Source organism: Rhodnius prolixus, unplaced genomic scaffold (assembly GCF_049639745.1).
Source record: "Rhodnius prolixus isolate KJV_2025 unplaced genomic scaffold, Rpr scaffold_7, whole genome shotgun sequence".
NCBI classification, from domain to species: Eukaryota; Metazoa; Arthropoda; class Insecta; order Hemiptera; family Reduviidae; genus Rhodnius; species Rhodnius prolixus.
Genome location: NW_027411582.1, coordinates 11,535,913 through 11,562,900, shown reverse-complemented (window position 1 = coordinate 11,562,900; position 26,988 = coordinate 11,535,913). Strand labels below are relative to the sequence as shown.

Here is a 26,988-nt window from a genome sequence, read left to right as displayed (position 1 = left end):
ACTCTCCTCTAAATATACATAATTCAGTCAGGAAACAAGAACTGAGTTGGGAACAGTAGTAGCTTTTAAGCAACTCTACATTGAAAGTAAATACGAAGTAGAAAATGCTTTTTGTCACTAGTTATTTTTTCGCCAAGACAATAAGTGTTGGTAACTTGCATAAAGCTTTTTCTATCTATCCATCGACACACAAAAAGAAAGGTACTTACCATGCTGAAATCTCAATTCAAGTCTAATAGAATACAATTTGGCGTAGAGCGGAATGAGATTTAATAGCCCTCTTAACTAATAGGTATGTTCATTTTGTAAGTTCTTCTTTAATATCCCTTCAGATGAACCCAGCTTGTAATACCACCTCCATCTTCTAATGCAGGGTTAGTTGTAAGTGCGCATCACTTCAATTGCGGCAAAGAGAATTTACTTTTCACAAAAAGGGCCCAGAAACTTGCTAACCCACTTTCTTTTGTGCAAAACTGACTTATTCTTGTGCTAATGAAATTAGAACATAACGATTTTTTAATGAAACACATTATTGATTTATTTCAATATAAAAGATACAACTACTGACAAATTTGTACTCATTTAAAGTTATTTAAAGTACATAACATACTTTAAAATAAGACAGCTTAAAACATTAATGTAAAAAATTAAGTAAACAAAAGTAAAAAATTCTTTTAAAACACTTTAAATTGATAGAAAAATATCTTAAAAAATTTATTTTTAAAACTGGAAAAAGCACCATACAAACATTTGTGAATTAATTTTTTTTTTCAATTTTCCATGAAGAATGAATCTATCAAGGCTGCAGCAGCAGCTTGTTTGGCCAACTCTCGTGTCATTCCAAAGCCTAATATTTAAATATAAAGTAATTAGTTTTCATTAAAGAAGTCATTGATTTACTAATAGGTCAAAAAGCACTTTTTTTCTAGTCATCAAGAACTACGTTTGAGTGCACGTGAAGCACATGTGTGGATGAGCCTAAAAGAATATGCTTTACTGCGAAGTTTTTTATTTTGATTTTTTTTAAGAATAATTTGAAATAGTAATACAATATTTAACACTATTGATGGGACCATTAACATAAAACAAAATAGTTCATCTAGAAAGCTTGTGCTTTAGTTTTGAACTTAGCTAGTGCTTTAGTTACGAACTTTCCTAAGTATAAGTGATAAATTATTTGAGAACTAATGATCAATTTATGCAGCAGAAAAAGTTTAAAATGGTACTAGAGAATATTAACCGACAAGAAGATTTCTGTGCAGCTTTCGGAAAAGTTAATTGCAATTGTAAATGTTTCTATTTACGTTTACCAAAGATCAGCTAGTTAACCAGAAATTTTCCGCATAATTTTACTTGGGAAACGAAATAGAAATCAGGATTATTCTGAAAAAAGCATGCATTAATTGCAAACTTATTAAATTTTTATTTCCTTCAAAGCAAGTATGCACTTACCCAACTATGTTTCTATACTGGAAGCAGTCTTAGGAAAGGTTTGACTAGAATCACTCTTAGTTTCCCCTACGATTTTAGTTTTATAGTTACAATTATTAAAAATCTTTTTCCATTACTGGGTGTATTAAGGGAAGGAAATAATCAAAAATGGCCTAAAGGCAATACACATTTTTGGTCGAACCTTTTCGTCACAGGTGGTAGGTACACTGGTTTCTAGTGTTTGGTGAATTAATAGATGGAGATGAACGTTCAAGAAAACCTTTCACAACTACAGATGATTTCTTGTTGAAAAAACAAAGTCCCTTGTGCGCAAACGTTATCCATGCACAGGAACGCAAACCTCAATTGTTTCATACTGCTTCTTAAGTGAACAGTCGAGAAAGAGAAACCAGAATTTCGAAAAAAAAGTTATGACTGCTTTATTACGTTAAGCTCATTTCACGTTTTTAATCTGGTTATTATTATTATTTACTATTTCAATTTGAGGCCTGGCTGTCTACAACAATTATGCGCGTTTTTATCGCAATAAAATTGAAGTTACGAGGGTCGTTTGAAAAGTCCGTGCAAAGTCTGAGAGATAGCACCACTGGCGCGTATCGAGGTTATGTTTAGTTAGTAGCATCTCTTGGAAGAACACACGCCAAGTTTCAGCCAGATCGGTCTATTTCTTTGTGTTTGGCATTCGTTTGAATCGAGGAAGTCGAGTGATTTTCAAAAAATGGGCGAAAAAGAATTTCGTGTGTTGATTAAACACTACTTTATGAAAGGCAAAACGCCTCAGGAGACTAAAGAGAAGCTTGATAAACATTATGGTGACTCTGCACCTTCGATTAGAACAGTTTATAAGTGGTTTCAAAATTTTCGGAGTGGCCATATGGGCACAAGTGACGCTGAACGTTCTGGACGCCCTGTTGAGGTTACTACTCCAGAAATCATTGATAAAATCCATGGATATGGTGATGGATGACAGAAGAGTGAAGGTGCGTGAGATTGCTAGTGCTGTGGGCATCTCGAATGAACGGGTACATAATATTTTGCATCAACATTTGGACATGACAAAGCTATCCGCAAGATGGGTGCCGCGATTGCTCACGCTTGACCAAAAACGAAATCGTGTGAAGTGTTGCAAGGACGGTTTGCAGCTGTTCCAGAAGAATCCGCAGGACTTTAAGCGTCGTTTCGTCACTGTGGATGAAACATGCATACATCACTACACTCCTGAGACCAAAGAACAATCTAAACAATGGGTTACCAAGGGGGAATCTGCGCCAAAAAAGGCGAAGACCGTTCCTTCGGCCGGAAAGATTATGGCGACTGTCTTTTGGGATTCGCAAGGAATAATCCTCATCGACTATCAGGAAAAGGGTAAAACTATTACAGGTGCATATTATTCATCGTTATTATACCGTTTGAAAACCGAGCTGCAAGAAAAACGCCCACGATTGGCCCACTAAAAAGTCTTTTTCCATCACGACAACGCACCAGCTCACACCTCAGCAGTTGTGGTCGCAAAATTAATGGAAATAGGGTTCCAACTCATTTCACATCCCCCCTATTCTCCAGACTTGGCTCCCTCGGACTACTATTTGTTCCCCAATATGAAGAAATGGCTGGCGGGAAAAAGATTTTATTCAAATGAGGAGGTGATTGCAGAAACGAATGGCTATTTTTCAGACTTGGACAAATCCTATTATTCGGAAGGGATCAACAAACTAGAGCAGCGTTGGACGAAGTGTATAAGCCTAAAAGGAGACTATGTTGAAAAATAAAAAAAAAGGTTTACCCCAAAAAATTAAGTAGTTTTTATTTTTGCACGGACTTTTCAAACGACCCTCGTATGTTAAACTCTATAAATGATCAAATATTATTTAAACAAAGATTATTTAAAAAGACGATTAGCTGCACAATAGGGAAAAGAGAGACCCACTTAATGAGGTTAAAACTTTGTTTGTTAAACTTTGATAGCAAAAATAAGGGGTTAATTTTATAATGTGTAAAATACTATTATAGCTAATCAGATTTAAGTAAGTTATAGTCAAATGACTACACTATAAGACGACAAATAACTAAAATAGAAACGAAATTATTTTGTAAAAAACCTTATGTGCCATACACCTTTGAAGAAGGATGAAATCGGAAACTTGGTAGTATGAATAATACAAAATGCAGAACTATAAAATAATTGACATTGCCCAGCATTGCAGGGATATGGTTAGCTTCATGATCTGCGCAACTTTCCCCCAACATGGCGACCATGACGAAATAAAGCATGATCCTTCAAGTGAAGTACGCCAGAAAAAAAACTAATTCACCCGGGAGACATATTCTGCAATTATGAGGCTATTTAGTAAGTAGAGTGGATTGGATTGGTTCGGTAAAATCCACAAATTTGAATGATCTTCAGACTAAAAGTGCAGCTTGAATTCAGCTTTGATATCAATTCTCAACGACAAGAAGAGAAAAGTATTTACTCTTCAACATGCTACAGCTTTCTTCGTAAATTTGAGTAATGTAGAAAAAATAGACATAGAAAATGGAAAATTTTGCCCTCCTTACCTAACATTGCTTCATTTGATTATGTCTTTTATGTTCTTTAAAATGTATAAATGAATTTAACATTTAAATTGGAATACCTTTTGAAGTAAAAGGCCCGAGTTTAGCAACAACAACCCATTCTCCAGTTCTGCCTTGGAAATGTGGAGAATACTCTGGTGCTGGAATACCGGAAAGTTTACATTCCTCTTCTAAACATTTTACAGCATTTGTTTCGCCCATTGGTGCACATGCCATCTGACAACCTCCTCCGAACTTATCGCTGGAAAAATAAAAAAGCTGTTCAATACTTCAATATAAGAGCTTTTCTCGATTTAGTGGTTCAGCTTAGTAACTTCACCCTTATGGGGATAGGTTAATATTAAGAAGTATTTAAAACCATTAACATATTTAAGGTATGATTATAAAATACATCATTATAACATTCACATACGATCAGTTACATAAAATGATAGATGTCTATATAAAGACAGCTCATACAATGTCAATCTCTTATTCTACATGTCTTCTTTACGGCGACGCTGAGGTACAACACTTACAACCTTCGACACTAATACTCTCTGCAGACAGGTAAGGCCTACCCTGTAATGGTAGATGAAATGTGTTCGGATTTAACTAAACACAAAGGTAACTTTTAGCTCATAAACATTCAATAACATTTACTGCCTGTTTACCTGCCGGAAGTAATACTCTAAGAACACACACGCTTAAAGAACCATCGATCTTATAGGTCACTGTGAATTCAAATTTTATTAAGCCACTCCCTCACCAATCAACCATCTTTTAACACCGCATTTATTTTAAACTAAAACCGTCTTCAATAAAAAATTGCAATATCACAATATTACCTTCCATGGAAAGGACTTCTTCCTCGGGCTCTCGAACAACTTCTGGATCGCCTTTGGCTTTGTTCATCTGTTGGTGGGCCTGCTAATGAAATATCGCTAGAAAAAAAAATAAATAAATACTTTAACAAGATTTTTTTTTATTCATATAAAGGGATTCAGTAAAATCATCCAGACATTCATACACGGACCCTACAATCTACTTAAGTTCTTAATTTTATCACTTCTTTCTGATATTCACAAAATATTACTCATGTTACACGATGATTGTCTTCTGAATGAAATGTTAGTTTCTTATTAGCGGCTCACAAAGAATCAATTTGGCCATCAATGCTGATTGAAACAGCGGTTAGTGATATAAAAAAGTTTGTTCTTTTTGCAGGCGTAGTACAACATTAACAACCTTGTAAATGTGTATGGCAATGTCAGCTTGATTAACATCGGTTCACATTGCTCGTTCCCTCTGAACAAATGCTTCATCAAGGTGTTCTGTAGTATTGAAGATTTAGCGGCAGTTAGGTCCTTATTCAAAAGGATACTCTTTAAACTATAATGAGCATCACAAAAAAAAAAAAATTCAATTCAGATAATTTTCTTATCAAATTAAAACAACATTCTTTCCTGTACAATTTCAAATTAAAAGTAATGTTACCACACAATTTACTAGGTTTTACAGTAGATATAGACAACCAACAGCACATAACTTAATCTCCTTAACAAAAACTTACAGTTTTAAAAGTTAAGTATAAGGGTTGATTAAACGCCAAAAGGTACACAAATCAGCAGTTCCCAACATTTCATTAATACTTCATTGATATAATTTAAGTAATTTTACTGCATTAACTTTTCCTTCACATTTTTTAGAATTTATTAGATGTCACAGACCCTTATGCTGGCCATTTTCGTCTACAAAATATTTACTCAAGTAGCACACCATTTAACTTAGATTGACTGTAATATCTATTTATCTATAATAATCAAACTATTAATCACAGGTGAAAAAGAAAACGTTATAAAAAATATAAAAAAAATAAGAGGCTAAAAAATTCATAAACTTTTTTTACATCAATAATTTTATGCATTTATTTTTATTTTTAAATAAAAATCATTGGTTTAAGTTCATTCTTCGATTAAAGTAATTGTTATTTTATGTTGTAGTCAAACGTTTGTAATAATAAGTAATAAATAATCTGGCTTTATCGCAAATAATATAGTTTTCTTCAATTACATTCTCAATCTAGGTGTTCTTCCCACAATGTTATATATATGTAATATAAAATAAAGAAAATAAAGATATGCATATTTTTAGGACAGCTAATTATTCCAGTATTTTACCATAAGTAAAATTAGGGGGACTAAATTAAATTACAATTGAGAAATGAGTAAATATTGTTGAATAATCTACTTGTTATTAAATGTATGTTATTTGTGCTCACGAATATTTCGGTAAGACGAATTTAAGACTGAAATATTGTTTTGAATCCTCCGTGATTGAAATTTAAAAAGTGGCCGACTCTAACTTTGTTTTTTTCTACTTTAACATGCATGTATATGTGACTACTCAGAATAATTCATCACTCATTTTATCATAATTATAATAAAAAAATATTATGAATGAACTGGCCAGCATAAGGGTCTGTGACATCTAATAAATTCTAAAAAATGTGAAGGAAAAGTTAATGCAGTAAAATTACTTAAATTATATCAATGAAGTATTAATGAAATGTTGGGAACTGCTGATTTGTGTACCTTTTGGCGTTTAATCAACCCTTATACTTAACTTTTAAAACTGTAAGTTTTTGTTAAGGAGATTTTTGTACCTTTTGGATAGATTTTCCTTTTTGTCTATTTGCAAAGTTACGTCTGCTTTACAGATTTTTTAAAATTTGGAATAAGGTATTCTATCATTATAACCTGATAAGGTGTTAAATCGGAACCGTAACTACCACTGGAGAGATCTTTTTAAAGAATGATTATAGTTACGGTCCCCAAACCATCCTCAATAACCATTTTTTTGAGAAAGCGTTTTGAATAAAATAGGAAGGTATTTGTACGTAAATAGCAAAATTAAACTGCGATTTCAGTACTTCCTTTTAAGAGGAGCAAGAAAAATAAACTGCGATTACAGTACTTCTCCCTAAAAGGCAAAGATTTTGAATCGAACGACAATTCATTGATGTAAATCGGTTCACTCATTGATAATTTTAACGATTGCAGTACTTCCTCTTAGTAGGTGTAAGAGCATGATGGCACTTCACAGCCACATAGAGGAGCTTTAATCACTTCTTCGTGCTAAATTTTATCAAAATCGGACTAAGCTTTGTAGAAATATTGGTAATAATAGTTTCAGAAAGGGCCTTATTTGGGTGGGGCGAACTCCCCTCCTTATGAGGCATAGCGTCGAGACTTTTAAAGTACAAATCTGTACAAAATTTCGATTCGAATGACACTTCATTCATGAAAATCGGTTCACGTGTCGATAATTTGAAACGATTGCTATACTTCCCCTTAACAAGTGTAAGAGCAGATCGTCGCTTTATTGTTAGGTAGGGGAGCCCTAACCCTATCATCCTACCAAATTTTATCAAAATCGGGCCAAGATTTACAGAGTAATTAGTAATAATAATTTTGGAGGGGGCCTTACATAAAGGGGGCTAACTCCTCTCCCATTCAATGTACAGGGCCGAGACCCCCAAAAGGCACATCTACATAAAATTCCGAATCGAATGACACCTCATTCATGAAAATCGGTTCACGCGTTTAGGCGCTACGTTGTTTACAAAAAAGGTAACAACAACAAGAAGAAGAAGAAGAACAACAAGAACAAGAACAACAACAATTTTTGAAAAAGCCGTTTTTGCTCATTTTCAGCAACTTTTTTCTCAAAACCTATTAGATCTGGGTTGTTGCAAAAAATTACAGTCATAAAGGAGGATTTGCCCTTTATTTTAAAGAAAATTTGGGAATTTTATCTTTTATAGAAAAAGAGAAAAAAATTGTCAAAGTTGGGTGTTTTTCAACGTTACGCTTTTTCGTGCAGTTTTTGACCATCAACCCTTATACAACTGTCCTACCGGACAGTTTTAATAACTTACATAACATAACTTACACATAACTTAACTGCACATTTTCAAACAAAATCTAAGCTTAATTGAAAATTGTAATGTGAATCAATTACCTGCCACAGAAAGAACTTCTTCCCCGGGTTCTTGAACAACTTCTTGATCGCTTTTGGCCTTCATTTCCGACTTGTGGTATACATCTAGATGGGGGTCTGGTCCTAGAACGATTTCTACCCCGAGTTCTTGAACGACTTCTTTCAGTCCCTTCATACGCAAAATTAACATTTTCTTGTCCAGGAAATATACTTTTTAAGCAAAAAATTGATGAACCCCCACACACATAACTTCTGATAAAATTCTCTAAATCTCTGTTCCCACTGTACTTTTGTAAATTGATTAATGTTTCTAATGCAGCTTGGTGTTTGGCAATCTGCTTCGAAAATGAAATGCTTTCTCCTAAAAAAAGTCAAGATATAAAATAAATCAGGTTAATTTTCTAATTTTAATATATTTTTTTCAGATGTTTAACTATAAATTAGATGACGGAGAAAAATCTTCATAATTTAATATTACTAGATAATTCCTTTAACTCAAGACCTCAAGAATTGGAGGACTTTACTACATGAAACATGAACACAATCTTAACTAAAACTGCCGTCTCTCCCTAGCCGACAATGAAAAAAAAAAAAAAAAAAAAAAAAAAAAAAAAACCTTAATAAGCAGTGACCAGTTTTACCCATTCGCGTTCATTGTTGCGCTTCCACACTATTTTAAATTTTTACAGCGCAGATTTGAAATTGTACGAGTAGTTAGAAAAATAGTTCTTTATACATACACTGGGCCAAAAAAGTCTGTGAACACTAACCTAAATTTTATTACTTTTATTATTATCTTATTAGAAACTTCTTTTATTTTCAAATGAAATATACTATTCGATAGAGAGAAACCAGAGTTTTTCATTTTATATTCAATCTTTTATTTTTGTTCAGCAGGAATATCACAATTAAATGTTTAACAAAACAACACCCCAAACGAATGCAAAAAAAGTCTGTGAACAGCTGTATAAATATGTAAAAACATTAAGATAACAAACAGAAAAACGATTGAATAAAGTTTCAAAGTTCTCTATTGTATTGTAGAAACCACTACAGTCAGTTTTGTGAATAAATAATCTAATTAGTGCATATTTAACCACTAATATGGAAGTTCCCAGACCAATTCGAGAACTTATTGTGACGTTGCGAAATGAAAGAAAAAGTATTCGAGAAATAGGGAAGATAGTTCAAAAAAACCCTTCAACGGTGCATAATATAATTAAAAAGTACGGAAATGTGATTAGTAGGCCACGCAGTGGACGGCCACCAAAACTTAATTCCTTTCATAAACGGCAAATTCTGAAGTCTGTTCGAGAAGAACCCAGGACAAGCGCTCAAAAAATCAGTCAAGAATTATCAAATGGTTATGTGTAAGCGTAACACCGCAGACAATTAGAAATAAATTACATGAATACGATTATTGCGGTCGAGTCCCGAGGAAAAAACCTTTAATCAATAAAATAAATCGTAACCGCCGATTGGATTTCGCGAAAGAATATGTTTCTAAGCCTTCTAGTTTCTGGGAAACCGTAATCTTTTCAGATGAGTCGAAATTCAATGTATGTGGGTCTGATTGACGACAAAAAGTGTGGCGAAAAAGAAATGAAGCTATGAAAATGAAAAATATGAAGCCTACTTTTAAGCATGGGGGAGGCAACATTCTGGTGTGGGGTGCATGAGTGCTAAAGAAGTGGGCAAGTTAGATCTAATTAATGGTATGATGGACCAATATGTGTATGTGGATATATTAAGACGCAATTTAAAAAAAAATTCAAAAAAATTAGGGTTGGAGGGAACGTTTGTCTTCCAACAAGACAATGACCCGAAACATACCGCACTAAAAACTCGGGAATGGCTTTTAAATAATACACTCTGGCGCCTAAACACCCCTCCACAATTGCCAGACCTTAACCCAATAGAACATTTGTGGGATGAAATCAGCCGCCAAATAAATAAACGAGGAATAAGAAACCGTGAACAACTAAAAAACGCTATTTTAGAAGAGTGGGATAAAATTCCAACATTGACGACCACAAAATTATTAGGATCGATGAAAGCTCGCTTGTTGGAAGTGATTAGGAACATAGGAGGTCCTACAAGTTTTTAAAATTTATAATTCACGTACAATGTGTAAGAATGATTTATTTCTGCAAAGTGTTCACAGACTTTTTTTGCATTCGTTTGGGGTGTTGTTTTGTTAAACATTTAATTGTGATATTCCTGCTGAACAAAAATAAAAGATTGAATATAAAATGAAAAACTCTGGTTTCTCTCTATCGAATAGTATATTTCATTTGAAAATAAAAGAAGTTTCTAATAAGATAATAATAAAAGTAATAAAATTTAGGTTAGTGTTCACAGACTTTTTTGGCCCAGTGTACATGCGTAACCAAATGTGCCAAAGAACTTGCAAATATAAAGGAGGTTACAATAGTTACATGTTTCCCAACAAACAGCTTTTAACAATTTTTTTATTACTTTATTTAAAAGTTGATTATTTTAATGCCTGATTATCAGTTTATTAAAACTATTACACGTTGTATTTGATAAACGTAACCAATGCGATGTGTGACATCGCAGCATTGGTTCCAACTTTCAGAGACTTATTTTCACCCTTCATTCTCTTGTTACATGCTACAAACAAAAGAACCGAAGGCATACGCTAAGCGCACATCTGAAGCACTCTTCCTTTCGGACAGCAAAATTTTAAATCTTTTAAAGCAATAAATTTTTATGCTATCTAAGAATCCGCTAATGTTGACATTCATATCAACTATAGAGCCATCTGCCTTAACTGAAGAATTCGGTGGGAACAAAGCTGTGAAACAAACTTTAAGAAACTACCAACAAACGATATCAGTAAGCACCAAACAGTATAAGCTAGCATAAGTTACGACTAGCATAAAATATAGTACGGTAACAAGTAATAATTGGCGTTACACAAAAATAAAACGTGTAAAAAAGTATATCATGTTTATAAATACACATTTTAATATATAAAAAAAAATTGGAATAATTGGTTGCAAGGATCAGATAAATAAAATAGTTCATACAATGACTATAGATACAAATCTTATTACCTGTACAATTTGGAACTGTAACTCGACATCTAAAAAGATCTGCACATCCGTAATTTCTTGCAACTGCCCATGAGTAGACAGCGCGTTTGGGAAACAACTCTTCCAAAACGGTGACTGGAGTTTTTTGAAAAATTTGCAAGCCAGGATCAAAAAATTCCTGAACATAACATCAATTTAGATGATGTTTCTGTGCTAACTGCAGAACACCAAGTAAAGGGCATAAATTGCCATAACACATGCTACAGAAGAAGTAAATAACAAGTTTTTGAATGCAGAATGAACGTTATGACACGATTAATTTTATTTTTAGTTACCTGAATTTTTGTTCTATTCTTTCTTCTGTAATCCCTCTTTTTGCCTACCCTATACATTTCCTTCAATATCTCTTATCGGTCACGAGTGTTGTGTTAGTGCCCAACCAAATGCAATCGGAGTAATGACGTCATGATTGGGATTATTATAACCGCACAAACAGTGCCTGCCCAATTATAAGTATTTAGGTTTATTTGCGCAAACGCTAAATCTTAAAACAATGAGTGTTGATTTATTTTTTGCAGAAGCCTACAATATTATAATTCGAATTCTGATATAAAAAATGTTTTTTAAAAAGTTTTCTTGAAATGATTTCAATCCATAATTTGTTAACAAATGGAGTGGCCAGTCAGTATGTCGTGGAAACAGAGTTTTCCCTGAAACCCTATCCAGTTTCGCAGTAAAAAAAAAGTAAAAATACAGATTCTTGAACAAACAGTTGGCGAGTAATGTTTAAAAAAAATCAACATGTGGTTTTCTAGGAAACCTCAAAGAAATTCAGTAAGTTCGCACTTTTAGTTCACATTTTCTTTAGAATAGAAATGTTTATTACAATTAAACCTCGTTTGTACCATGTAACTGATAGAACCACACTTTATACTAAACAGCCTCTGTAGACAGAAACCTAAGCATTCCAGTCCTCCAGATTTAAGTTGATTAAAAAATGTTTCAAACAAAACGTATAGTAATATAAGTATGAAATGAGTATACTAGGTTCAAAGAAAATTGTAGGTTTTTATTTCCGAGAGCATTTTTTTAACGACTATCGGAGTCTTTTTCAATGCTCTGGCAGATCACCTGTTTCAAGTAACATTCAGGGTCTGTGAGCCGTAAGAGGCTGATAGTAAGAAACATTCAAGATTTTCGGAATCTGAGCTATTTTTCTTCTTTTTTTTTTGGTGCCTTTGATAGAGGTAATCTTAGGCGGAAGATTAAACCTAAATTATTGTCGTCCCTCTAAAAGGACAATGGAGGGCCCCCTGTAGGCTAAAAGTTGGCGTTTTCTAAAAAAAACTAGACTAATAGTTTTCTACTTGTGATATATTTTGCTCTCCATCACACATTCATATAAACAGACGCATTAACACAGAATTCATTTTCTGAAAATAACTCGGGACACAAAGGGCCCCAAAATATGTATTTCAAAGCCAAATCAAACTTCGTTATTTTGAATTATATTCATTGAATTTAAAACCACGATTTTACTTTAAGGTTTATTCCCTAGCCCCTGAGCAAGGGCAGAAACCTGAGTTGCGTTTATAGTGTCTTAGAATAAAGTGTTGGCTATTTGTTGAGTACTTAGTGCTTGTGTGTGTGTATGTTTTCTGGCGATTGGGCATGGCAAACTGATCTGTGGTAATGTAATTACTCCCCATGAGGCTAAATTTCTCTGCCTACCCTTAAGGAAATCTAAATCAATGGTTCAGAAAAAAAAAAAATCCAAAATGATAGATGCAACGTACCTGTGTCCATATTCAAATGTACCCTTTTGCAAAGAATTGCAGAAATCCAAAAAAACAGCGCACTTCTGATGGAATATTTCTGCATAATGCGTATGGTATTTTAGAGGAGGGCCTAAATTCTCTCTCGAAAAAATGTTTTCATTAAAAGCAATAAGTCTAAATGAAACTGGTGTGCCGAACATACTTCATTTTGTAATTTAAGGCCTGACAAATTACAAACAGAGTGTATAAATAAATTTTATCGTTGCATTGCATTAATTGGAAAATTTCTTAAGAAGAAAACAACTTTGCAGATTACCGAGAACTTTGCAAGTAATCTTTGTAGAGTTCTCTACAGTCTGCAATTTCCGTACCGTATGGGAGTGAGATAGGTGCTAGGCGCATTGAAAGTTAGGATAGGATTGCGAGTGAGAAAGAGCAAGGTTGTTGGTAAAATAATTTCTTTCTCAAATATAAGAATGCAGAAAAATTTATTACTGAAAATTATTTACGGAAATTTGACATTTTCACAATTTTTCTTCTGTAGGAGTAAGAAAAACTCCACTATTATATAATTTGAAACTGTATCAAGAAGTTCTACAATTTTAAGTTAGGCTATTTGTCAGAATTATATTACTTCAGCTATTAATTTTGATATCATTGTTTTATAAAATCCATTTTAGTACTATACAAATTAATAATTTTGCGATTATTTATTAATAGGCGGCATTGTATAAATTTTCGCGGTTAAAACAGTTCAACCACGTCATTGTTAAAATTATTTTTAGTGGGCTAGTTTGATTTTTTTTTTTGAAAAATATAAATAATTATTTTGTAGGAATCTTGAGAAATGTACAGTGTAAACAAAAATCTGAATAAAAGAAGAAATAATAGATCGAGAAATCAGGTAACTGGAAATAAATTTTTGCCACGAAAATAATGTGTAAATTATTGCTCCTGTTTTCTGTAAATTTATAATCTAAAAATGTTGTTTTTAGGATTTTTTTAAGCGTGATATGCAAATATTTCAAAAAACTCCGATTACTATATTAGAAGAATTGTTTCCTAGCTGTACTAACTACACATGGTCTGTTGCTAGAAATTATGGATGTGCAGATCTTTTTAAATGTCGCGTTCAAATCGCTAATTGTTCAGGTAGTATGACGGTTTCTATAGAATTCTGAATATATATATATATATATATTTCTCTTAAAGTGGAGAGAAATGACAGGTAAAAATAAAATACATGGGAAAAATATTATTAATTAAATAAAAATATATTATTTACTGAAAATTATAGAATTATGGTTCGAAAGAGATGACTCCAAACTAATTTTTATTAGAAAATCGTCCTATTACGATGTTTTTCTTTAAAGAATTTCCTCAGGAGTAATAAAACCATAAAATGTTTTTAATTGGATGTAGAAACTATTTGTGCTTTGTTGGCATTTTGCTATGTCGTGAATGTCTCAGGTCCTTTGAGAGTACCATTGAAATACTTCCTTACCAGGCTGGTACCCATTGCCACTACATGCTGAATATCCGAGAACCCACACAATGTGAACCAATACTCATTATGTAGCATAAGTGATTCTACACTTCAAGCCATGAATTAATTTCTCGATAGCCAGGAGAGCTGTTTGAGGAAATTAACAACCCGGAAATTGATTATCCTTGCCTTATAATCTGAAAAGCAAAACCTTGCTTTGTCTAGAAACCAATTCCGTTCTGTATCAGTTGCACTTTCGGCAAACTGATTGACTTCAACTATGCTATTCTAGCAATACACTTAATAATACTTGATATTGTTTAGGCAGTGCTGCTAAACTACTGCCGAAGATAGATTATGTTTAAAGTTGCAGTCTCTTTTCAGAAACTGTTTAAAATAAAAATGAATAAAAAATGAAGGTGGGTAAGTAAATATGTGAAATCCACAATAAATCTTGGTACAATTTTTAAGAACATTGCAAAAAACTAAAAATCAACGGATTTCGGTCACACCCCTCTTAAAACCAGAAACGATAAAGTACTTAACGAATTATTAAGTTAACAGCAATTTTTCGTATTAAAAATGAACCTTGCCATGTCCGAAGCCAAGAAGAATGTGGTTACTTTACATAAACTGAACGGTTTTCAATTTAATTTGAAAGTTTTCTTGATGGAATAAAATAATACGCTTCATTCTTGCATTCTGGATCGCATTTGCAATTCCATTATTTTTAATTCATTTAAAGTACGTACTTACCTACCAAATATTCATTTTTGATTCGTTCAACAGGTGAAAGCATTTCATTTTCTAAAAAAATTGCCAAGCATCAAGCAGCCTTGGAAGCTTTAATTAATGTACAAAAGTACACTGGTAATAGAGATTTGGAAAATTTCATTAGAAGTTATGTATGCGGAGGTGCTTCAATTTTGTGCTTAAAAAGTATATTTCCTGGCCAAGAAAAAATTGATTTTCAATACGAAGGAATCGAAGGTAGAAGACGTTCTAGGTCAAGGGCTAGAAGTTGTTCTAGATCAAGGGCTAGGAGTCGTTCTAGAGCTAAATCGTCATCTAGATGTGGGAATGAAGGCCAAAGGCGATCCAGAAGTTGTTCGAGAGCCCGAGGAAGAAGTCCTTTCCGTGGAAGGTATTTTTGCGATGTTGCAATTTTTTTATTGAGTACGGTTTTAGTTTTTAAATAAATGCGGTGTTAAAAGATGGTTGATTGATGAGGGAGTGGCTTAATAAAATTTGAATTCACAGTGACCTATAAGATCGATGGTTCTTTAAGTATGTGTGTTCTTAGAGTATTACTTCCGGCAGGTAAACAGGCAGTAAATGTTATTGAATGTTTATGAGCTAAAAGTTACCTTTGTGTTTAGTTAAATCCGAACACATTTCATCTACCATTACAGGGTAGGCCTTACCTGTCTGCAGAGAGTATTAGTGTCGAAGGTTGTAAGTGTTGTACCTCAGCGTCGCCGTAAAGAAGACATGTAGAATAAGAGATTGACATTGTATGAGCTGTCTTTATATAGACATCTATCATTTTATGTAACTGATCGTATGTGAATGTTATAATGATGTATTTTATAATCATACCTTAAATATGTTAATGGTTTTAAATACTTCTTAATATTAACCTATCCCCATAAGGGTGAAGTTACTAAGCTGAACCACTAAATCGAGAAAAGCTCTTATATTGAAGTATTGAACAGCTTTTTTATTTTTCCAGCGATAAGTTCGGAGGAGGTTGTCAGATGGCATGTGCACCAATGGGCGAAACAAATGCTGTAAAATGTTTAGAAGAGGAATGTAAACTTTCCGGTATTCCAGCGCCAGAGTATTCTCCACATTTCCAAGGCAGAACTGGAGAATTGGTTGTTGTTGCTAAACTCGGGCCTTTTACTTCAAAAGGTATTCCAATTTAACTAATTTCAGAATTTCTTCCACTCTACTGGATATATTATTTAGTACGTTGAGATCGTCTCGGTAAAGGATTCAGCGATTTTTTAATCAAACTTGTATTCTGATTAACAACATTGAAACGTACAACATATATTTGAAAGAGTGTTTTTGAAAAATTCGTCTATGATTAAGTGGATACATTACCTCTAAGGTACTTTTTCCCCTACGATGTTAATTCGTGTTATTAGACTGTCTGGAAATTATGATGGATACTGTTCACTCCTCTAAAGTAGCTGTTAGGTGGAGTATTATAAGTACATTTTAACAAAGTATCAGCAAAAATGAAAATATTCTGAGTTTACGAGATAATGTATCATAGAACCTTCAGTAAGTCGTGTGATTCAGATTATTTTTAGCTGTTAGTAAATTGCTATTTAAATATACCTTGTTTTTAATTATTTTTTGTAATCAGGTACTGGTAAGACACGAGAATCAGCCAAACAAGCTGCAGCGGCTGCTTTAATAGATTCTTTCTTCGATGATAATTAATTTTATATCCGTAAGCGATCCATATGTTCAATGAATTTTACTGTTTTAAAAGCTTTGATATTTTATTGATTTTTTTTTTACCACTTTGTAAATGTTTTAATAGAATTTATTTTCTTCATATTTTAAAAATACAATGAAGTACTGTAAAATTATGTTTTATACTAATGTATAAAAATAAATATTTGCTAAGTATTTGTTAAGCTAAATTTAGAAAACGAAAATAAATTAAAAATTTTGTATTTGTTCATTTTCAATTCTTTGAAATAAATGAAATGTTTTATTAGTATGACTTTGTTTAATATAATCTTTTTAACCAATATTTATGCCCACTTAGACTTTAGGTTGCTAGTAGTATTAGCGTACTGGTTAACTATAAATAAACAATAAGCAAGATTATTTATTTTATACTTACATATAATTGTAATCTGCACAGTTATGTGGGGTTAAATGATTTTTAGTGCCGGTGAGTCTTTTGCAATAAAATGTGCTAACTTGTATATCGTTTATTAGTTTGAGGTTAAACTTGACTTGAGTGTAAGTATTCACCAGTCTCAGTAAGTCGGATATAGTAGGAGCAATTTGATTTTTTGTAAAACCAGGTTTGAAATAAGGGTGGTTTTCCTGCCCTTTACTCTTAGTGTAATCTTATGAGGAGAGTATTTGTTGCAGTAAAACTGGACTAGATCTTCTTTCTCAAAACTGTACGTCCATTTAACTTTTAGTAGTAACCTGTATAAAATTAGAATAGTAGTAAGTACCGATTGTTATATTTAAATAAATCAAAGTATTGGTTTTTCGAAATTGAGAAAAAAGAAAATTGGAGGGGCAAACACTTGAAAGTAATGAATCAGTTTTGGAATGTAACTTAGCGTTCTTGTAAATTAAAATACAATTTTAAAATTTAAGAAACTGCTAAATTTTCTGTGAATTTCGGGTATAAAAAATGTATAGCAAAAAATGAAATTACAATTTAAGAAAAAAGAAGATATTTCCAGATGTTTTTCACTGGTAGTTTTCACAATTACTTTTTTTGGCTCACATATTGGGTGCTTTTGGTTACATTCTAATTAGCACTCCTTACCTGAGTTACTTTTATAATAAATTAAAAATAAATTTAGGTGTGAAAAAAACAATTTTAATTAAATTTATTTATTTAAAGAACAGTCTTCATATATCTTTTGTAAAAGTAATAACAAAACTTCATCAATTTGGAAATTCGTAAGGGGTCTCCCACACAAAAAGAGAATAGGAGAAATTAGATTTTTTATAAATTTTAAGAAGAGGTAGACGAGACAATAAATTTACACATATTAAGCAAAATTTTGTTTTTTATATGTTTTGGAATTGTATTTTCATTTTTTTTTTTGTATCAGAAGAATATTTTTTATAAGTAAAAAAATACATATATTTTTCAGGATAATTATTATCATTGGTTGTATGAAGTGGTTCATTATAAGTGAGTATATATTATAAATCTGAAAACCTTTTATTTTGGGCCCATTCTTTTTGAAGTATATAAATATATCAATTTCTTTTTTAGTTTATAAATAATTTCTTTTTAGCTGCTGAAGAACAGTTTAAAACAAACAAAATTATGTAATAATATAAACATATATCTAATTGAGAGTCACGATATATTTTAAATTCCTCTGAATCTTAGAAAAAAAAAAGAAAAAAAGAAATATGTATCCACGAGGTAAAGTACTGATATCAAAGGTTTTATTAAAGTGGAAGATAATTAAAAATTCAAATCATTATGTCTGTAATTAGGTATTAGACTAATCCTCTAAAACAATTTTTTAAAAAAGATTTATCTTGTAGTTTATCGCTAAATGACGTTATTAATTCGATAAATCTACGCATAAAAGGCTATTTAATTCTTCATCAATTGAAAATACCAAGTTCAGTTTTATAAGTTTGCAGTTATTTACTTGTTTATTGTTTACTTGGTATAGACTATATTAACGGCTATAAACCAAATCCACTATGATCCAAAAAAGGTTTAACCCTTCTTGAAGACGAACCCTGATTTACCGCATCAAAAGACATTAAAATATTCTAACTAAATAAAATTTAATTTTAGCCGCGTCACATCCACGAGGCTAAATAACCAAAAGCCATAAATAAATGAGAACTAGAGAAAAAAATAAAGTTGGCTTTCAATATAACGAATGTAAAGCAACATTCTTCTATGAGAAAGTGGAAAACATAAAAATTTATATCATTATTTATATCATTAAATTCAAATTTCCCACACATAAAACAAAGGCTCCCTAAAAATTCCGATTCCAAATAGTTAATGATTTATACGAAATAGTACCTAAATTTGTGCTCCTTGGATTCCTCGTTTATGGCCTTGGTTTCGACGAATTTGACTCGATTAAAAACCTAAAATATTGGTTAAAAAAAGGCTTTGCTTTTCTTACTATAAATTGAAATTTTTCCTTTCTTAAAATAATGCATACTTTTAAGATTCTATTAATTATTGCACCAATGGCGGATCCATTGCATTAAAAGAGCATTTTTAGATCGAAGCGTAATGACAGCCTTCCCCCAAAACTACTTAAATGGAGTTTCACGGGATAATGTTCCATTAAGACGAGTAGATCTACTTATCTACGGTAAAGACTATTTAGAGAAAACAAATGTAATCGCTCTTGAGAAAACGCATTAATACTCGATCTTTAGGAGATTTGCAAAATAAATAACAGAAGCGAAGATTTTACGCATCTCAATTTTGCTGATAAAACATTCTTTTTGCTTTTTTGTTTTTGTTTTGTTTTGTTCTCATAGCATCTAGTGAGCAAAACTAATTGTCAGCAAAAATGTAATGCACATTTCAAATCAAGATCATACATAATACGTCATTGCAGAATGTGTCAAACTAGGTTTACGGTTCTTAATATTTATGGATTATTGATAACTGATCCTTTTACTTCTGTCGTTTAAGTTTAAAATCTGGCAGAAAATTTTGCAATCTCAAAAGATGTACCAAAATTCAAGGAAGATTGCCACAAACAATCGTCTATTGCTTTTATACAGGTACCCAAACTCAAGAAGAGAAACTTTTTTCAAGTTTTTAATACAAAATTTGAATTATGATGAACATATCTAATTCTAAACATTTAAAATTAATCTTATGTTTTGCCCGTTCATCAAGACATTAAGTCATTTGAAGGATAAATAAAAAAAAAGTCATTGAAAAAAATCTTTTAAAATTAAAAGACATTAACACAGATTAGTAATGCTATTAGCAAAAGAAAAATTGATTTTTACGATTAGCACATGGAAATCATTTTGGTTTAACACTTTCTTTCTATCTAATAGCGAGAACAATTTTGCCATATTATTTTAAAGGAATTTGACTTCAAAATTATTTTATTACGTGGACAAAGGTTTTCAAAACTAAAAATAATATCAGTGCCAGCTTGCAATTAAAATAACGTTATAACTATTATAAAATTATATCTAATTCTTGATTATTTAGAGAGTAACAACAAGAGCAAGTACTTTACCTCAAGATTGTCTTTAGGACAAATAATTACGTTCAAAATCACAAAAATACAAAACACAACTTCATTTTTGCCACAATACTCCGCGGCGGGATGCAGTAATTGATCATAGGTAATTTCATTCTCTTGTTAACAATTGAAAGAGAATCATATAAACGCCTTTTAAAACTGGCCAGCCGATCTATACGATTACAGGTATGTTTCCGCTTTTGCGGTAGTTTATTTTAACTTTCTTAGATCGCTATTGCTCATTCTCTAACTCTGGATCATCTTCTACACCTCCATTTTCTGTCTGTGTGCATCGAGTTTCCAATTTCTTAGGAGAATCCATGACATCTGAAGCTTTGATTGTACCTGTAATAATAAACGAAATTAGTATCTAACAGGATCAAACTTTAACTTCTATCTATTCATCGATAGAACCTACATTTTGATAGAAATGTTACTTACTTTACTACAAAAAGCGTTATATCACTTTAAATTATGCATAAAATGAGTGGAAGAATGTTTTAGTATTTCATCTACAGGATCTTAATACCACTCTCCTCATCCGTTTTAAAAGATTTTTGTTTCTTCTAAATATTTCAACATTTCCCAATTTTAATTCAGATATCTCTTTTCGGTAAGCATATTTTTAATTTACTCATTTTTACGTTACCAATCTATGTTTTACAAATAAAATTGCTTTCTACTTACTGTAGTATTATTTAGTCAGAACCCTGATTTGCAGAACCTAGTTCAACTTGAATAGAACCACTCCTTCGTTGTTCCACCTCATGCAAAACATTTTTTCCTTCGAGGCATAGAAAAAGCGGATTGGCCAGCATAATTCACTGTCTTTAAAAGTTAGGGTTGGTAAGAGTATAAACCCACTTTTCATCCCAAGATACTTTATAAATCGAAAATTACTTCGACTTTGGAGAAGAGAATTACCAAGTTTTAAAAGAATCGTGCCTTTAATGAGGTGGATAGGCTAATTTGTGGGGATAATCCTTCAGCTTAATCACACATAACTGTAAGTTGTACTTCTCAAATTAGTTTTACTTACTTGGAGCATTAGTAGATTTTGTTGGTATAGAGTTATTCTTATTTGCACATTGCCTATAATTTGGCATCATGCTTTGCCTTACGTTTCTTTCAGGGCGAATCAAAATAATATACAACTGCAAAAAATAAATAAAATAATTAATTCTAGAAAAAACTAGACTGATGTGAAATAGGAAATTATGGGTGGTTTTTTTTTATCACTTGGACATATTAGAAACGCGCAGGATTAGGCAGAAACATAAAATAAGACGACTCCACTGACGGCCGAGTTGTTGACTTTTGTTTTGTATCCAGCGTTTGTATATTTATTTATTTAATGTTTTTATTATGTGTTATAATAAAGACTTTTTCTTCTCCATAAACAAGAAGACTATTTTGAAGAACTAATTCTGCATAAAAATGTGATAATGTTCAGTTTACTTGTTAACAGCAATGCACATCTTTATTACACTTTTTAACGTGTTGACATCCTTAGCCTTAATGTCAATAATGAATGCAATAAAACATTACGTTTATTTCTTTGGTCTTGTCTGGCTGGGTGTTTGAGTCGTGAATTTTGTATGATCCCTTTTAGAAGTCTCAAATATTCACTACAAAAACAAGGTCCAACAAAATAGTTGTTAGCAACTACTTCAGATTTAGCTCATGTAAAGACGAATTGCTTCTGATCAGCAAAGGTCTACATAATTAACACTTTACACTTTTTACTGTTTTTATTTTACAGTGGATTAGCTATCAAATGCTCGCTGTAACACATAAGCTCATTCATTATACAATACATACGTCAGTGATTGTAATAAGCTAAGTGTAATGATAAGAATACATCTAAAGGCATAGGCAGAGCGAAAAATTAATAAACTGAGAGCAATGAATAATAGTTCTTAAGTAGAATAATTTTTAATCTTATTTAAAATTTATATTTTGAATCATCAATAACTTTCCGAGTGAAGTTATAAAAAATATTCCCATTAAAAAGACTAGTTTTTAGCCTAATATCAAATTAAAATACGAAACAACAAAACAAGAAGCAAAGCATAAAAGATACATGTAAAATCTACACGTGGAATCGAAGACAATAATTATATTCACTGTTGGACTCCTTGAACAAGGAAACCTCCAATATGTTTACATAAACTGTACTACTCTAAGAACTATAACACTAGTAGTTTTAAAATGCGCCACTAGATAGCATAAGAATGCACATTTTTACATTCGCTTATTACAAGTAAGAACCGATTTCTGACCACGCCTAAATATAAAAAATGAGTTTTCATGGAGAGTATCTCTTTTGAAGGCTAATTTTTGAGTTCGTCAAAGTGGTTCTTAAAAAGAAGTCACATAATAACTCAACAAACTCTTAATATTTAGGGTCCTAAGTGGAGACCCGACTGAAACTTTGAAGAAAACATTTCTCTACCAGACGAACTAAATAGTAGAAATAATTTTTATACTTTTTGAGAATTTGAAAATACCTCTAACGATTTTTTTTAAATTAAACTTGCATACACATTGTATTCATGGTACTTTAAATTGTTTATTAGAAAACATTTAAAAAACTTCGATTACTTAGGAACTACAAAAATAGTGGATGGTAGATTCGGGAGAAAAGCTATCTCCCAACCGTAGACAAAAAATTATAGAAACTAAACTGCTTAGAATATAACATTTTTGAAACGATAGTTATAACAATCTGTTTACCTTAGGAGAGAATAAACAGACAATTGTAACATTGGCTGATAAACTGATTGCCACAGACATGCTTGTAATTCTCATTGGCATATGATTAGCTGTAGCAAAATATAATGGAACGAATGCCAGCCAAATGACACATGTTGTGTACATCGTGAAACCTGAGGAAATAAATAAATAATTTAATGAATTGTACAGCATAAATCATAATAAACAAAATATATATATATATATAATTACCTATGTGTTTGGATTCATTGAAAGCTTCTGGAATATTTCTTGTCAATACTGCGTATACTGTGCAAACAACTATAAGCAAAATAGGATAGCCAAATGCTATCATATAAGAAGCATCCACGTACGAAGAGCAAACCAATAAGTTGTCATCTCTTGTAGGATAATGATGGATGGCTTTAGGAGGCGAAACTAGCATCCAAAGGGTGTTCACAAGCACCTGCAAATAATCCAAAAATATACTTTAAGTACTGACAAGGATTATGTGAAAAATATAAATACAGTTATAGTTGTCCTTCGGTGAGGGAATCAAATTATATTATATTCTGACATCTACTTTCTTCCAGTGTAACATTTCTCTATATACTAAAATATGTTGTTTTGAAAAAATATAAATATATATTAATTAAACTTTAGAAAATTTCCTTCCGCTAGCTTACGAAGCTGAAAGGTACCTCCTTAATAATCGGTCACCACTCATCCCCACCTTAAGACTCTGCCCTACACCTTATCCACTCTTATCCGTCTTCATACATTTAAAGTGTTGGTATGAAGCGAACATTTAGCAGTTATGTTGAACCTATTTCTAAATACCTTATGTGAGTAATGATAAGACTTAGCCACACTGTAACATCAGATCAGAATTGACAACTTGTATAAGTTAATGAGAATTAAATATGTTAATAATATTTCAGGTTTAAAGCAAATCCCTAAGACGAATCCCTGGAATAGCAACTTTTCAGTTTTTCATTTCTCAATAAAAGAGCAAGCGAGTTTCTTTACACTTTGTTCCAAAAAATGGTAACGGTAGGATTAAAAGAGAATATAGGTAATCGCTACCAACTAATATGCCACTTAATAGTGGTGTATGGAAGCGATTGGCACAGTGGTTAGCGTATATTGGATTCCAATGCGGAGATCATGTGTTAGAATCCAGCTGCTGGTCCTTAGATTTTCTCATCCAAGGAGTTTCATGCAGCTCACTGTCCGATGATGGACAGTGTTGTCTGCAACGAAAGAACACAGTCCAAAAGCCGGCATTGACAATGACCTTAGATGTTGATGTTGGAAAAAAAAAAAAAAAATGGGGTAACAAACACAGAACCCCCACAAGTATAGTGTAGCAGAGTAAAATAAATCTGTATAATATTCTAAGATTTTGAAGAAGGTTGAGTGAGTACATCATACGAAATTATTTATTCAAGATTCTGAATAATGGATTATTTCCTTGACTAAAAAATGGTGCGTCTGATGCTTTCTTCAAAAAATTCTTTTGAAATTTCTTCTTATTTTTAAGAATAAACAAGGCGAATGTTGGTCTAATAGAATATGCCAGAACCGTAAAAATAATTTTCGAAAAGGAGAAGCTTTTTTTTGTACAAAAAGCAATTTGAGGGAAGAAAATTTCTTTTTTTAAATATTTAGTTTTCCACAGAATATATTCCTTTTCAGCTTTTTGGTATAACTCAGCCTTTGTCATTTAATAGAATTCCATCTTATAAAAAAATAAAATTGGAGAATACAAAATCTAACAATTTTCTTGTTTTGATATTAACTTTTTACAAGGTCAATTCAATTTAATAAAGGATGATAGTATTACATGGATAACATGAACAGTTCGCCATTGAACCTACACTCTTCTCATAAAGTACTTTACTCCCAGTTTTCTATTCAGAATGTTTAGAACCTCATTTATTTATGAAACTTGACTTGGACGTGGGTGATCAAGTTTAAATAGAAGAAAATTAATTTTTTTTTTTAGTTTTCAGATTAGATTAAGAGACTCTATCTTGAGAAATTATTTAGCATTACTAATTTTACATTTTCTTTTTGTAACAAATACACAAAGTAAGCAATATATACATCGAAAATTATCTTAAGACTTTGACTTTTTACAGGCGGCTTTTCTTCCATCTACTTTAATATGGGTGACTGAAAGAAGGTGAAAACTGATCAGTTTTTTGCAGATTTACCTCAAGGATCAGTCCTAGAGCCAGTGATGTTTATTATATTTTTAAATGGTTTGACTGTAAGAGAAAATGTACTGTTATCCCTGTTTACTGAGTCAGTGCATTTTATATGCTTCATCAGGTAGAAAATTAAAATAAATAGAGTTAAAAAAAGCAACAAAAATATTTACTTAAATTCGCCACCAATTAGTCATTACAAATATTGCTTTTGAATGGGCATCCACGGTCAAATACCCGGCTATTACATTCACTATCCTCAACAATACAATGGTACAAAAGGTTAATAGTTTAATTGTTTCCCCCACTAAGTAGAGTGCTGCCAATAAAATATTGTTATACAAGGTCCTGGTTAGACCTACACATATTGACTTAGGTAACTCCATGTTGGAGTTCAACATCGAGACTTAAAGAAATAGCAAAAGGGGCAAAACAAAGTTCTTAACGTTTCACTATTGATGCTCCAAGATATACACAATTTACATGAAATCACAATGGAAAAATATATAAAAGACATATTGACAAAATTTGTTTGACACTGAGTTTGGAACTTAATCTTGAAAAAAAAAAAAAAATTATACGTATATTATTTATTATAAGACCCGAATAAGGTCTGGGAATGACAGGGATTATTAGAGCGCAGGTTGCTTGACAGTAAGTATGGAGAAGTACAGTTCAGGATCCCAGGGGGTTATAGAGGCTTTTAGTGATACAACAATTAAAAATTTATTTTAAATAAAACAGTAAAGTAAAGAAAAACCTATTTTATCAGACAGGATTTAATAATCTAACTAATTAGGTGTAGTGGACGAAGGCGACTAGCAAAATATACATTACTATGAATTTATTTCGGAAATAATCATAAGAGGTAGATTTTTTTTTAAAATTAAAAATATAGTTTAATTTATAAATTATACGTTTTTATACAATAAATACTATCTGGATGATCTGTCATTATCGTGTTGATATAATAACTTTTCTATTGCGTGATATTAATTTTAAAATAAACAGTTTGGAGTACAACTCTAAGAAATATCTTTCTTTATTTATCCGTAGTAGCACGCATTGTATCCCTAACCGGTACCACATGTTCATCCATTATTAGAAGTAGTTTAATCATTTGGTCAACACATTTCAATTACACTTATGTTTCCGTCTCGTACTACACTTGCTGAAAGTCAGAAGTAGAAGTGACATCGAAAGGTATTAAGTTTTCAATTTGTTATATAGAAAAAGTGTAGACTGTGTTTATTGAACTTGATGTATTCCAGCAGGACTTTGTCAATGTGCAGTTTATAATCTTCTATGTCCTTCAGTGAGTCGATAGGCTTTTAGGCTTTATGAACGTGGGCGTGCAAATAATAAGATTGTCTTTATGTCCATAATGATTTTATAATACGTCCAAAGAAATAAAATTTCTATAGGAGCTAATGTATAAAGGAGATCTTTATATAAATATTTTGAATAAGTTCACAGGAATCAGTTTCAACAAGTTTGAACGCAACTCCTGTATATTGTTGAGTTCCATTAACGTCAACGCTGTAAGTTGGCAGTTCCCATTCACTTAACAATTTACTTTTCCAACAACTTTCCCAATATCTAGCACTTCTTCGGCGGAGTTTCCATCAAGACTTTACTCACATTTCTTTTTTCTTTAAAAGAGAAAGAAAGTGAAGATAAAGTGGTGAAAAAGCTTCTATCATTCAATCTTCCAACTAAGTCATAACGCTGAGCCTTTTACCTCTCCCATCTCTC

At 31.9% G+C, this 26,988-nt stretch overlaps 3 protein-coding genes and 1 long non-coding RNA gene across 5 annotated transcripts in view; 2 read left to right on the top strand and 2 right to left on the bottom strand.

The window, feature by feature from the left end:
- Positions 1–512: 512 nt before the first annotated feature.
- Positions 513–11,558, bottom strand: LOC141446978 (uncharacterized). The gene is made up of 6 exons (XM_074114061.1): positions 11,402–11,558; positions 11,088–11,244; positions 8,029–8,368; positions 4,854–4,949; positions 4,086–4,267; positions 513–847 (listed from the first exon to the last, which is right to left on the bottom strand). The coding sequence occupies exons 1-6, from the start codon at positions 11,456–11,458 to the stop codon at positions 771–773; spliced, it is 909 nt and encodes a 302-aa protein (XP_073970162.1). The 5' UTR covers positions 11,459–11,558; the 3' UTR covers positions 513–770.
- A 140-nt stretch (positions 11,559–11,698) lies between these two features.
- Positions 11,699–16,998, top strand: LOC141446979 (uncharacterized). Of its 2 annotated transcripts, XM_074114063.1 has the most exons (6): positions 11,699–11,900; positions 13,680–13,748; positions 13,840–13,996; positions 15,120–15,474; positions 16,063–16,244; positions 16,708–16,998. In XM_074114063.1, exons 2-6 carry the CDS (start codon positions 13,692–13,694, stop codon positions 16,782–16,784), a joined length of 828 nt encoding a protein of 275 aa, XP_073970164.1. In that variant the 5' UTR covers positions 11,699–11,900; positions 13,680–13,691; the 3' UTR covers positions 16,785–16,998. The 2 variants fall into 2 exon arrangements, with proteins under 2 accessions (XP_073970164.1, XP_073970163.1); XM_074114062.1 differs by lacking the exon at positions 11,699–11,900 and having other exon boundaries at positions 13,582–13,748; positions 16,708–16,997.
- A 301-nt stretch (positions 16,999–17,299) lies between these two features.
- LOC141446980 (uncharacterized) lies at positions 17,300–25,350 on the top strand. Its single transcript, XR_012454044.1, has 3 exons — positions 17,300–17,485; positions 18,200–18,240; positions 25,165–25,350. It is a non-coding gene; the product is annotated as an uncharacterized lncRNA (long non-coding RNA).
- The window catches only part of LOC141446973 (metabotropic glutamate receptor 2-like), a 308,858-nt gene continuing 301,849 nt past the window's right edge, over positions 19,980–26,988 (bottom strand). The window contains exons 12-15 of the mRNA XM_074114046.1: positions 23,273–23,486; positions 23,042–23,193; positions 21,345–21,459; positions 19,980–20,650 (exon numbers count right to left, since the gene is read on the bottom strand). Of these exons, the coding sequence (XP_073970147.1) occupies positions 20,538–20,650; positions 21,345–21,459; positions 23,042–23,193; positions 23,273–23,486 (594 nt within the window). The 3' untranslated portion in view covers positions 19,980–20,537. The remainder of the gene's footprint in view (positions 20,651–21,344; positions 21,460–23,041; positions 23,194–23,272; positions 23,487–26,988) is intronic.